Source organism: Poecilia mexicana, unplaced genomic scaffold (genome assembly GCF_051168715.1).
Source record: "Poecilia mexicana isolate PSO_F unplaced genomic scaffold, ASM5116871v1 scaffold_2, whole genome shotgun sequence".
NCBI classification, from domain to species: domain Eukaryota; kingdom Metazoa; phylum Chordata; class Actinopteri; order Cyprinodontiformes; family Poeciliidae; genus Poecilia; species Poecilia mexicana.
This window is the reverse complement of record NW_028263371.1, coordinates 45454630-45468767: the sequence shown is the minus strand read 5'-3', so window position 1 is coordinate 45468767 and position 14138 is coordinate 45454630. Positions and strand designations below refer to the sequence as shown.

Here is a 14138-nt window from a genome sequence, read left to right as displayed (position 1 = left end):
TGGAAACAGTCCAAGTGGTTTAAATTATGTTCCAAGTAACTGCATTTTGCTGCAAATATGTGGAGTTCCAGCAGAGTGTGCTGTTTTCAAATAACTCTTCACCCTAGAAGAAAAACAAAACAAGCCCCTATCATCCACAGCAGCAAAGTGGAACTTCACATGGTGCTGCTGTCCTTGGTACTGAAACCAACAAGCAGACCACCCTTTAACCACAGTCATTCATGCATTATGCTGGTAACAATGATAAGTAATTTTACCAACAGATAGTCAGTCGTTGGATGTCGTTTGAGAAAGTATAATGTGTATGCTTTTCTCACCTGGACCGTAAAATGTAAAAGGCAAAAAAAAAAAAAAAAAAACTTTTCCCAGTAATCAGACATGATTATCAATTTATTACACTCCAAAAAGGAGAAAATAAATAAACAAGACAGGACACAATTCGTTCTTTAAAACTTTTATGTGTCAAATACAAAATTTATATACAAAGTTGCCAAAAATAATAATACAAACAACATTTTTCTAAAAATAGATCTTTAAATAGTTTATCCAATAGCTTTAATATACATATTTGACAATATTCCTGCGAAAAATGCCTTGGAGTTACAAGATAATTGCATTGTGTTTTTTCATTAAGCATTTTAAAGTCAACACCAGAAACAGTTCAGGCAATCTGAAATATATATTAGATATTTCTACATTTCTATACAGCCTTCCATAAAATTAATATTGTCATTGATAAAACAAATTTGCTGCTCCAATGTGGGTGTTTCAAAAGAGATGAAGCACAAACAATAATCCGATATTGGCATTGTTAAATTAGAAACTCTTTTCTATGTACTAATTGTGATAATTACTGATATTTAACGAGATGCATAGAAGATAATACAGTAGTTGAAAAAAGCCTGAGTCATATTACTGACCTGAAAAGTGACACCCTAAGACAATGATCAAACAATTATCTCTTCAATAATACACCTGATAAAAAAAAAAAAAAACATAAACATTGTAGATAAACATGTGAATAAGAGAAAGATCAAGTAGTTTTAAAACTGATGGAAGACTTGAAAACAACTGAGAAGGTGAGCAAGTTCACCGTACAACTATCTGTAGAGAAAAAGTCGTGGCTTTATACACACTTTTATTCCCTGCCATTTAGTGGCTTTATTTAAGCCTTCTTAAAGATGTGTAGCAATTTATGTATCAATGCTCTACATCACACTGAGTGGACTTTAAAAAAAATAAGGCTTAGATTTTCCAAAGAGCGATGAAGGAGATAATTCTGGAAGTAAACCTTTACATTATTCCTACATAGTTGTAAGTGTATAAATACCTATTTACATACAAAAGCTCGTCAGCTTTATAAACTTTTCTCTTTTCTCACTCTCCCCCTTAATATTCTTCAAATTTTTTTTTTTTTGTGTGTGTCAACCTTCTTCTTTCAGTGTCCCAAAACGGGGATCATGTTTATACACAAACAGTGAGGGTTTTCAGAAGGAATTGAACAATTTAGAGACAATACCTGTTTTAGCTGAATAAGAGCTCCAGTTGTCAGTCTTTATGTTAATGCAAATGAAATTATTCCCTCCTCAATGTCTTACACAAAGACATACATAAGAGATTTATTGAAGTACAGCAAATACAGGCACTTGGAGTACGTATAAAGTATATATACACTTTTGATCAGTCTTCTTCTAAAAACAGTTGTGCTTTTCCGCATTGTGCCCCTGCATGCAAGCGAATAAAATATGCCACCGGTCTGATATTTATTCGTCCTCCTTAAGTTTATGTCACTGGTCAAAGGCCCAAGGGTGAAAGTGTTCAGTACCCAGCAGCACTTTCCCCAGCCTTTGCAGAATCCAGGGGTACCAGTGGAGCCCATCGTTCTGCACTTGAGATTGTCCTGTTATTCTGTAAATAAGTCTCAAAGGAGCCAAGACCCAGTGGGACAAATAGTGACTGTCCACGGCAGCGTAGCAAGATGCTAACACGCTGTTCACCACTATAGACCCATGCTGGGTGAGCGGGGCATACAGCCCAGTGCTTGTCTGCTCCTCAACAAACGTCACAACTGAGAGTCTTGGATCTGACTTTGATCTGCCAGAAGATGTAAAGACACACTGTCCAGGCTGGACTTCGCTGGCAAAAACTGTCCTCATACCTGCCTCATGTCCCCTCCTCTGCCAAATGGAACCAAAAAGCTTTGTGTCCTGAGATGTTTCTTCCTGCCCTGACCCGGTCAGTCTGCTGGGACATTCTGTGACAAAGATCAGGTGAGCGGCCGTGAGCGTGATGTTATGCCCCCCATCCGTCCCGATAACATAGAAGGTCCTGGTGGCATTGGGCTGGCGGTCCAGAAAAGACACAACGGGGCTGTAGAGGAGCGGAGCGTGGACATCTGTTGAGGAGGACGCAAGGACACGGTCGCCGGGGAGGAGGTCACGCATCTGTTTGATGCGCCCACCTTCAATGGTGACCTGAGCGTCGCCAGGGAAACATCCTCCGGTTTTGGCTGCCACTGAGTGCTCTGAGGGAGTGAAAGAAGAAGAAGAAAAAAATATCCATCTATTTATTTTATTTAAATCTATGAAGTTGTGCTCTTTATTGAATGGTTTAGTTTGATGTACAAAACATTAAAAAAAGAAAACATAAAGAAGGGGAACATGTGGTTGAAATAAAGTACTGATACGTCCTAGCTTGATTTTCATGGTGAAGTTTTCTAGTACAGCTAGCTAGATTCATTACACCTGCTCCTTATTCCAGGTCACTTAGTGATCCATAAAGCAGGTGAGACTTTGACACGGACTCAAGAACAACATTATCTCAATTCAATCACTGAGGGGTTGTTAACATTTGTATAGCAGTATGACTCAGGTTCAAACTATTTGCTCTCTGTCTGCCTTTGGTCTCTCTCATTATAACTGAAAGTCAAGTGCATGACCAGAACAAATTTCAGAAACACATTTTCCACTGGTTGCTTATGAGTTGACATATTTTATGAGTGTTGCTTTCACCCTTACTTATCTTGGATATGCAAAAAAAAAAAAAAAAAAAAAAAAAAGAAAATCTTTTTAGACTGTACCTGGAGCTAATTCAAGTCTTTTAATTTTTTTTAAGAATGATGATATTCACAAGATGATTATAGAGAGATCACTGGAATTTCTAAAACGCTGACCTACTTTCGCAATTTATCATGTGTAATGGGTGCTGCTCTAAGAAAAAGAAAGCAGCAAAAAGTAATTCCAATATATGTCTGGGAAGAAACGCCTCTTCACAAATAATTAACCATAACTCTTACAAATTAAAAAAATTCTATAAACACTTTAATAACAGACTGGACGTTCTTACGGTACTCACTGAAGCTCAATATGGATTTAGAGAAAATAGATCATCTGCACTAATAGATTCACTAGATAAATTGAAACATTCAGTTAAGTAAAAATGGCTTTTGACACAATAAATCTTGACGTTTTACTTATGAAACTTGAGTAGTACGTAATCAGATGAGCAGTATTATAATGGGTATGGAGGTATTTGATGATCAGAAAACATTTTGTTAAGAAGAATGAATTTTGTCTCATATGTTTGAACATTCCTTGTGGAGTCCCCCAGGGGTCAGTGTTGGGCCCAAAATTGTTTGTTTTTCATGATCTTTGCAAAGTATATGTTCTTAAACTAGTTTTATCTGCAGATGGCACTATAATATTTTATTATACTGGGCTATAAATAATGAGACGACTAAAATATATTTGATATACCCAATGGCTAATCGTAGACAAATTAGTTGGAAATCGCATATAAAGTGGATAACAAAGTATAGAAAAGCATATCTGTATTAATATGAAGCCAAAAAGGTTCTGGGTAAGAAAGTACTTTTAAGCTAATTTGAATAAAGGAGCAAATTATTTGATAGGATCAGTTGGAATGTATGTATGATTGAATTGTAATGACTTATTTTGTAAAATCCCTCGAGATGACATGTTGTGGTTTGGTGTCATATAAATAAACTAAATTGAATTAAATATCTTTTTTTGTTAATTATATTTAATTTAGACATGGGGTAGAATTAATTAAGTTTGTACTCCTGTCCATGCCATCCTTGATATGAGATTGTATTCAGTTTATTCTTTGCTTCTTACACTTTTGCCTTCTTTACTTTTTATTATTGGCATTATTATGATTGGTTAGGGTGCTAATCCGCTGTTGAAAAGCAGTTGTTGCTTCATCCTAACTCTCAGTCAAAAGTAGTTGTCTTGTTTATGTAGTTGCTTTTGTTTATTAGTTAATAAGGCTTGTTTTTTTTGTTGATGGCTTTTTAAGGCATACATTGATAAATTAAAATTGTTTTTCTCAAATAGATTTTCCATGTTTATTCTTTCAATAGATTTTAAAATAAAACTTAACATAAATCTCTATTTTAGTGCAATAATTGAAAATTCACAGTGAAGGTTACACATTCTTTTCAACCATCTTTTCTGCCATTGAGCCATGTTGAGTATGACAGTCTGCAGAAAAGTAAGAGACTCAGTTCAACTCACTGCTCTCTGTCACCTGCTTATTTAAGGGGATTTGTCACTGCAAGGCAGTGATTTGATGCCATCGTCCGGGTTCCGTTAGTCAGAAGTTTTTTTGTTTGTTTTATCATTTAAATGTTTAACTCATCTAGGCTGGATTGTTTGATAAAGGCGATCAAACGTGATTTTGAATTGTCTGTATGAATGAACTGAATTAATTTCTTTGTAACATTCCTTGAGATGAAATTTGTTCTGACTTGGTGATATACAAATAAACTGAAACCAAATTGAATGTTTGAGATAAAAATTAATGTTGTTAATCATCTATGGCTGATCAACAAAATAAATAATATTCTTCTACATTTATCCAGTAAGACTGGTTGGGTTAAGAAGATTAAAGTTTAACGTTTCACCTTGCTTCAGCTTTAGATAAAACACAGAGTACAAGCTTTTAAATCAAAGTTGAAGATGTATACAATGTATACTATTTTTTTCCCCTACTGTCTGATACTAAATCAGAATAATCCATTCCTGTTTTAAGTCAGCTAGAGTTGCCTCATTTATTTTAATTAGCTAAATGCCAGAATAATAAGGGAGACACGTTTTGGAGTTATGTCGCCCTTCTCACTGAGAGACATTTCAATCCATGTGATCAGATTTAACTGTGGATAGTGATATTGTCTTTCCAGCATCAACACAAGTTCTTTTTTTTTTCTGAGATTGTTTCGCACATTTTGGATTAAAATATGTTCATTTGTGAGACACAGAACCTGCCGCCTTAATGGATGAAACGATGGCTGGAAACTCCCATAGTGTTCATACTGGCATATTTGAATGGGTAAGTGTGGCACATTCAGGGATCTGGGAATTATACCCAAGGATTAAGAAATTAATAAAAAATAATGATAATAATTTAAAAGTAATTTCTTCATCTGTCTTGTATTTGGAAATTAGAAACAACTTTAGTAACCCTAACTCATAAGGCCAGAAACAAACAAAACAAAACAAAACAAAACAAAAAAAAAATCAGGTCAAACAATGAACAATGTTTTGTCTTTTATTACAGATCATATGCATATATCATTCAGCTGTATTAAATGGTAGATAAAATTACTTGTTTGGCCTTTGAGGTGCAGTTCTTCACCCAGAATTGCCTGCACAATATATCATGCTTAACTCTGCCTGGATTAATGTTCCCTTTAAGATGCAGTGAGATGAGGTGGCAAGAAAGTGTAGTCGGCAAGAGCTAATGGATAACCTGCTGATTGTATCACCGCAGTCAGAGCACGGACCGAGGTCACGGAGGCAGGAAAGTACACAGACTCAAACGTGGTTCTAGATACTGTTTGGACTGCAGAGATTTAAACCAAGTGACATCCTTATTTTTGGTTCCTGTGAGGTTAAAAAAAAATCCGACTAAATCTGACAGAAATAAGAAATCAATCTTATTGATAAATAAAGGTGCATATAGTTACGTGTGTATGTGTGTGTGTGTGTCTGTGAGGGAGGCTTGTCTTAAGGCAGTCCCAAGTCAGCCAAATATTTGTTCAAGGTGTGTGTGGGTCTGTAAGCCCGAAGGCTGCACAAAAAGGAGGCCTGTGATAAGATTCAGATAAGAGATCTGAAAGAAACTCACTGGAGGCAAAGCAACGGCAAAAACAAAGAGAGAGTTAATCATCTCACAGCCTACTAACCTGCAGACTGCTAGAGTGTGGTTTGGCATCAAATAACTGGTGGTACCAGACGTGGGTATATGGGTTTCTAAAATGTTTCAAAAGTTACATGGAATGTTGTCACTTATTGTTTTTAGGAAAATCTAATCTGGTAAAGAACCTGTGGTGGAAGATGTAAGTTAGCTGTAACAATAAGACATGGCAGAAGCAGTCTGTCAGAAATGGAACCAAGGCATTCACATTTAGACTCGATGGACGTACAGTAGTATTCAAAAGTATTCATGTCCCTCAAACCTTTTCAACTTTTTGTCTTGTGTCAACCACAGCATTTTTATGGACTGTGTGTTATAGATCAACAAAAATTTTTTACATAATACATTTACAAATAAAAATCTGAAAAGTGTTGTGCAAATTTGTATTCAGTCCCCCTGATTCAAACCTTTCATTGCATTTAGAGCTGCAGATCTTTTTCTGCAGATCTTTTGAGTAATGTCAGTTTTTCACATCTACAGACTTAAATTCAGTTGTCCATTTAAAAAATAAATAAATAAAAAAAACACAGCTTAAGCTCAGTCGGACAGCATCTGTGAACTTAAATCCAATTTAGCTCTGGTGCCATTGTAACATATGAATATGGTTTGATCTAAACCGGGGGCTTCCCCAAGTCCAGTCCTCAGGATCATCCATGCATCCACTCTCCAACACACACAAATCAAATGGCTGAATTCCCTCATTAGTACGTCACTCGGCTCTGCAGAGGACTGGCAATGAGCCGTTCATTTGACTTGAGCGTGCATCTAAAAGACTGCAGGATAGTAGCTCTCGGTGGACACCGCCCTGATCTAAACCATTCCATCAGCTTTAGGTCATCAGTGTGAGGCGAACCTCGGCTCCAGTCATTCAGGTTTTCATTCAGGATTGCCCTCAACTTAACTCTAGCCACGTCACCAACTCCAATCAGCTGCCATCACCCTTTTTTTTAAAAAAAAAAAAAACATCTCCACGTCATGATACTACCAATACCATGTTTCTAAGCAGACATGTTGTGTTTATGGTTTTCTTCCATGTAACCCAAAAAGTTCAAATTTGGTCTCATCTAACCAGGGCATCTTCTTCCACATATTTCCTGTGATTCCTTTGATGATGACGGATTAAGCAGTGATCTTTACTTACTATTTCATAATTCAATGATATCTAAATGCAACCTGTTGGCCCACAAATTTTTTGAAAGGTATCAAAGTATAGCAATAAATGAAAATCATGTATTCTTCCCACTTTGTCTACTGTTTTTTGTTGGCCTGTCACATAGACTACCAATAAAGTATGTTTAAGTTTGTGGTAGAACTGCAGCAAACTATGAATGTCAAGGACTATGAATACTTTAATAGGGATGGTATTTTCATATGTGCACTACATTCTGGAAAAATAGGTATGTAGGACAGATATTGTATGTGCCAAATTCTGATAAACTGATAAATTTATCATAAGCCCTGACGATAAGATGAGACTGCATAAAGCAGAGATCACAGGTGCACACCCTGCTTTGATTGGTTCCCAGTAGGCTTTGCACACAAACACCTTCACAAAGTGATAATACAGGTGCTCAAAGCGAGGCTGCACAAGTAGGGAGTCACCCCACAAGGTGTCTAGCATCAACCTCATTAGTGCTAACAACAGCTGGCCGCAAACACAAAAAAACACTTTGAAATACACATAAAGGTAGTTCTTACCTGACTTCACGCTACAGTGAACGTGGGCTTTAGACTCATAGTAGACCCAGTCAAATCCAGCCTCTACAGCCAGGCGGGCCAACATGGCATACTTATTTTTGTCCCTATCAGAGAAAAAGGTCTGAATCACAATAGCAAAAAAAAAAAAAAAAAAAAGACATCTGCAAAAGTCAAGAAATATTCAGTTCTACAATTAGATTTTAGAAGTAAAGTACATATAGTTTGCTTTTTGAAAGCTTCACACGTTAGCTTATTGATAGGTTTAATAACAAATCATTCATAATTTCAAAGAGCTTAAATGTTAGTCTCAAAATGTGTATCAAGCTTGTTTCTCTTACTTGTCTGAGGTGGTGATGTCGACAGCACGCCCCTCGTAGTGCAGCGAGTCGATTGAGTGATGACCATCCTCATCCCAGCCCTCTGTTACTCTCAGCTTCACACCTGGCCACATGTTCATCACAGAGATGGCCAAAGAGTTCAGCTTGTCTTTGCAACGCTTGGCGAGACAAAGAAAAAGCAAAAGAAGTTAGAGAAAAACAATCGAGGACGATTCAGCTTCTGTTCGGTTTATTTATGGAGCACCATTTCACCACAAATACTCTCTCGAAGCACTTCACAAAACTAGCCAAAGAAATTCATTTTATAAGAATATATGAACAAACCCATCCAAAATATTCTACTCCTAAATCATTTTAAAATCAATTACATTTGTATTTGATCATAGTCATATTATAAAACACTCAAACACAATCAAAGCTTTTTTATGTACATTTAAAATCAGTTATGTATTGACCAAAGTGCTTGAAAAAGAGTAAAGTGTAAAGCTTTAGCAACAAAGAAACAATAAAAAAAAACAACTTTAAGATACAATTAAAGAGGTAACAGTCGAGAAGCTTTTTGTACCTCTGGTTTTGGTTCTAAATTTGTATTTGCAAATGTTTAACAATAGTTGTTATTTAAATATCAGAACTCGTGCTCGAGTGTGATGGTGTAGTAGTGTATAAATTTATACAAAGTTTATCTGAGGGAGCCCAGCTGTTTGAATTGAATCACTCATTTTGCATAAATTCAATTGAATCAAAAAAACACATTAGTGATCCCAAAGCGGAAGTTTAAAAATTCACTTAAGTCAATCACTTATCAAGCATGAGGTGACAGTAGAAAAGACTCACTCCCATTTAACAGGAATAACCTTGGTTCTGTTGGAGTGATATTGCTAAATTATGTGAAAACAACAACCCATCCGATCACACCGAGTCACTGAGTACACAACAATCCCTCATTATGAGCAAGCACATGGAGACAGTGGACAGAAGTGACTCTGTAGAAATGTCTTTGAGGATCTGGCCCAGGAGGGGGCTTATGCCAGAGCTGGATGGGAATTAAGAAAACAGTGCAGACATACAATGATCACAGAAACAATAGACTTTGTGGTAAATACGACTCCATAACTGTCTTTATCTAGAAGAGAGGCACAATAAATCAAAAAGCACTTTGCCAGTAGTACAAGAGTGATAATTACATGCGCATTTATCTAGTTGAAGTATTATGGTTTTGTTCAGGAAATAGATACGTTTATACAGAGAAAGACAAAGCCAGATTGATCTTCACGAGAAGAATAAAAAAGATGGTCCGAAAAGCTGACTCTGTGAGACCAAATTTTAATCAATGAGTTTGGCTTTTTGGTGATTCAGCAATGCCAAAAATTGACCAACAGACTCTAGAAGTATCATTTAATTTAAAACAACTCATATCAGTTCAATAGATGTTTCTTTTAAACAGTTAAAAAAAAGCATAAAGAGCACAAAAGAAGAAAAAAAAAAAGTTATGCACTGAAACCAAAACGTTGAGTCTATGAGTATAACAATATGTGCACTTCAAATAATTGCTGCGAGTTCCAACTGTGTCAGGTGAATGGTCAAAGTACACACAACTGTGATTGCAGTGTTTGCTTGAGATCCATTCAATGCGAATACACAAACCAGGCTGAAAGTCAAGGAGTGGACATGCATTTTAATGATTTGCAAATATGAGAGGTTATTGCGTAAAATAACCACTGCTCAAGCTGGCAGGATGCAACCGGCATAAAAATAGATGTCTCTTATGCAAAAGCATGAAATGAATCGAGGGTTAGGACTACTTCCCAATGATTCACTTATGTCCGGTCAAATGGAAAATTATAGCCAGATTGGGGTCAGTGAAGGCAACACTTGAAGGCAGCCTCGGCAGCGAAGTATGTCAGGTAGCAGAATCCAGAGGTGAAACCAAGAGTTAATGGAATCAATCACTTTGGTTTAAACATTCAACTGACAGCAAACATTCAGCAGACAATTGGAAGCAGCAGCGTGGCTAATCTGGTTCATTCAGCTCAGTGTAATTTGATCTCCCTGATAAACAAAATGATCTCGAAAATGGCACTTTAACCGAGATAAGACCCTGTTACGTATCCCGCCTCCCCCACCCAGCTTTACCTGAGTCATAAGCCTGTCTGCGCCCGTGTCCTCCTCATCTTTAAAGATTATGTCTGTATTGTAGTTCGGCGTGAGCTCCTTGAAGCGCTCGGAGTTGCGCGTAATTTTCCCCTCGGGTCGCCCGCTCGCTCCCAGGGTCTTTTCGGCCACGTTTGGGCTGAACTGCTTGTAGGCGAGCGGGATGAGCTTCTTGGGGAGCCGCCTCTTGCCGTATCCCCTCCCCGGCCCGCAGCCCTCCGAAGCAGGTGCGAGGAGGAGGACAGAGGCGCACAGAGAGGCTGCGAGAAGGAGGAAGGAGATCCGCATCGCCCCGGGGAAAGGAGGGAGGACTCTCCCGTGGGGGAGAGAGAGAGAGATGTCTTCAGTGCCACTCCGGTTTAGTTTCCATTTGTCCGGGAAAAATAAAGCACGGCGTCTGAAAATATTGGATGAAATAAGGTCATCCCCTGGTCTCCATGAGGCACCATTGGAATACCAAAAAAGTTTTTTTTTTCTTTTTTTTGTACGTCTACAGACTAGAGGAACTCCGCTCTGAGCCGCCTGACGGAATCAGCAGTAAGTGTGCTGGCTGTAAAGTCCGTGTATTTAAACAAACAGGTTCAAAGTCGATTTGGTGGGTGTGAGAGTTAAAGAGAGAGAGTGCGGCTGCTGACATCCAAGTTGCAGTGTTGTGGTTTCTCTGCCCTCCTCTTTCTTGTGCACCAGGGTATCTGGAAGAACATCTGCCCCTTGTGCGCTCTCTTTGCTCGATGCCCTGCTCTGGATTTCTCCATATGCGACACGCTGCAGCTTTCCAGTTGAATTGAAGGGAATTGGGTGATCCACAGTGATCTGTTGCCACTTCAGACCGCACCCTGCCAGTCCTGCCCTCCCCTCCTTCTTCTCCTCCTCTCTCCCTCTGCGCTCGCTGTCCCTGCGCTCTGCCACCCAAACCCGCCCCTCCTGGGCACAGGGCGCACTGGAGAGTCCGGTCCTCATCTGCTGGAAGGCAGGAGAGCCTAAGGGCTTTCCCACCGTTCCTTCTCTGTCTTTGTCCTTGACCACCTTCCATGTTGATGAACGGTTTTTGACATTAAACAACAAAATCAATTAATCTAATCAATTTCGCAGAGGCTGCCGATGGTTTCTCTCAACTGGATTCCAACCCCATCTGATCGAGGGGGATTGGTTGACTGTTTACCAGTAGAGAAGTAGAATCCTCTGCTTAAATGACTCACTGATTTATTGGGTGACTGAATGTCTGGTTGATTTACTTTATGAGGGTAAAACACATAACCATTTCCAATCATGCATCAACATAAACCCTATTATGCTACCAAACCTACCAAAGAGGCAGCAAAAGATGCAATTGTTTGTACCTCAGAGGTTTGTTGGTGATCAATGGTGAAAAGGCAGCATAATGAAGACCAAGGAACCTGGTCTTCATTTTGTTGTCATCTGATCAGATGTTTGTTTCTGGCCTACAAAACAAAACCCAGTATTGTGAAAAAAACAAAAAAACAAAACAAAAAACACTCCATATCTTCCTAAACACACCACACACACGTTTAGTTCAATTCAGCTTATTTATGTAGCACCAATTCATATCAAAAGGTACTCTACAGGTTTACAAAAAAAGTAATTTCAAATTAACTACACAGACTTTCCAATTGGCCCTATTTATCAAACAGTACATTAGGCTCAGATAATTATATCAATGTAGTTTCTATCTTCTATCTGAATGAAAAGTAAAAAGTTAACAGCAGGAGAAGAAGAGCGTTTAGTTGTTGGCAGTATCTCAGCTGATCCTCCCTCTGGGAAGGTACTATAGCCAAACATAACTTCAGACCAGATGTAACTTCTATGGAGGGAGAAAAAAAGTAAAACATGTTGAAACATGGTAGTGTCAGCATTATGCTGTGGGTATGATTTTCTTCAAAAAATGCTTCAACTCTTTGTTCAGAGTTGGAGCAAAGATGGATTGAGCTAAAGTCAGGGAAATCCTGTCTGTCAGAGGCTGCAAAAGATGCTAAATTTTCAGTTTCGCAATGACCCTAAACCTATAGTCAGAGTTACAGTGCAGCATATTTATGAACCTAGAATGATCAAGTCAAAGTACATACCTAAATCGAATTGAGAATTCAATCAGTAAATATGTGAAACTCTTAGATACATATCCCCAAAGATGTCCAGCTACAATTACCACTAAAAATAGGTACATAAAGTAATGGCTCAGCAGTGAGCCAAAACCATGAATCATTTTTTTCTTCTATTTCTCTACAAACACAGATTATTTTATTTTGCTAACACATACAATCCCGATAAAATACAATTAAGTTTGTGGTCGTAGCACGTCAAATGTGAAAACGATACTTTTAAAGATACTACGTGTGTTTGATGCGATACATTTTAGTTCCCAGTTTTCTGGCTGCATGTGCATGACACACATGAAAACCAGCACACACATGCACATCAGCAAACTCAGTCCCTCCAAATTAGCTCTTCAAATATTTGCCAGGAGAAAATCAGTGGTCTCACCACTGTTTCTCAGGGCTGCCTCCTTTGAATGAATTGAACTGTGCAGAGCTGAGGGTTTTCCACAATTTGTGTTTTATTATTTGTGGGTGTAAACACCATAAAGAATTTCTTACTGCACCGCTGCTTTTTTCGTGTATCTAGGCGGAACAGAGAAGGGCAAAGAGAAGGATTCCCAAACAGTAAACAGCCAGCTATAGCTGTGTTTACCCTCCAGCTAAAATAGAACCTCTTTGGACACTTGTGTAAATTGAAACTTTCCTGGGGGGGAACAAACAAACAACGTTTGACAGAATCAAAAATTGCCATTAAGATGGTAAAGTTTCCACCTCCATAAAGTAAGAAGGCTGTGATAAAGTTGAACTTTGCTGCGGGTACAGAATGTCTCTTTGCGTCCAAGCAAAAACATATAGAACATTTATTAGAGTTTTGTTTTCTTTTTCATCCAATCTTCTAATGATTCCATTTGAAATAAACTCAACAAATTCTAATAAGAAATTTCTGATGAGAAACAGGTCGGAGTATTGCAGTGGAAGCCATAATGTGCCACTTATGTGAAAGTAAATCTGTTGGGTTTCACTCTGGCATTCAGGGAGCTACAATTCTGAGAGCTTCACTGCCAGACAGGACACATATGACAAAAATTGATATATGATATGATAAAGAAGCATCACCAGAATCTCAAGTGTGAACCGTAGATGGCACAGCCACTTTTTAGTTGACTTCTTTCAGTTGTATTTTAATTGGTTTGTCCTAATGTGAGTATGTGAGGGGAAGGTTTACTACTCAAAAAAAAAAAAAAAAAAAAACAGCCAAAGGAAATGTAACCCAGCTTCTAGACAAGACACAGGGTGTATTAGACCTCTGTCCAAAGGTTGCCTAATCCACCACTATCATCTCTGAAGCTCAGCAATTAACAGAGGTTATCTTGGTTATCTATAACACTTTGCACTTTTCATAAACAATATGTTTTTGTCAGGTGATAGGTACCTTCAAAAAGAATATTGAGACGTGTTTTGACAAGAAAGCTTGTCGTGCAAGATAGAAGTGGCTTGATTTAGCTCAGTATGGCAGCTAACCAGTAATTAGTACCTATTAGAAAATTAAGTCAGATAATGAAGGAAGGCTACATCAAAGACTTTGGGCTCCTTTCAAACTCTGAGAAAAATATAGATGGAAACATTGATGCATCTGGGCAACCATTCTGTATTCAAACTAAAGACTTTTCCATTAGTAATT

General features: G+C 38.0%; 1 protein-coding gene across 1 annotated transcript; it reads right to left on the bottom strand.

Annotated features, from left to right (window-relative positions):
- Positions 1–438: 438 nt before the first annotated feature.
- On the bottom strand, positions 439–12148 carry LOC106904312 (indian hedgehog B protein-like). Its single transcript, XM_014968602.2, has 4 exons — positions 10386–12148; positions 8253–8410; positions 7915–8018; positions 439–2524 (listed from the first exon to the last, which is right to left on the bottom strand). The coding sequence occupies exons 1-4, from the start codon at positions 10689–10691 to the stop codon at positions 1788–1790; spliced, it is 1305 nt and encodes a 434-aa protein (XP_014824088.2). The 5' UTR covers positions 10692–12148; the 3' UTR covers positions 439–1787.
- Between the last annotated feature and the right edge of the window lie 1990 nt (positions 12149–14138).

Bases quoted from the DNA above. Each gene is read 5' to 3' on its own strand.
- LOC106904312 (XM_014968602.2), bottom strand. From the start codon at position 10,691: ATGCGGATCTCCTTCCTCCTTCTCGCAGCCTCTCTGTGCGCCTCTGTC. The intron at 8,019-8,252 runs GTAAGAGAAACA...TTTCTCTGATAG, and splicing joins GACATCACCACCTCAGACAA to GGACAAAAATAAGTATGCCA. The intron at 2,525-7,914 runs GTAAGAACTACC...TCACTCCCTCAG, and splicing joins TCACTGTAGCGTGAAGTCAG to AGCACTCAGTGGCAGCCAAA.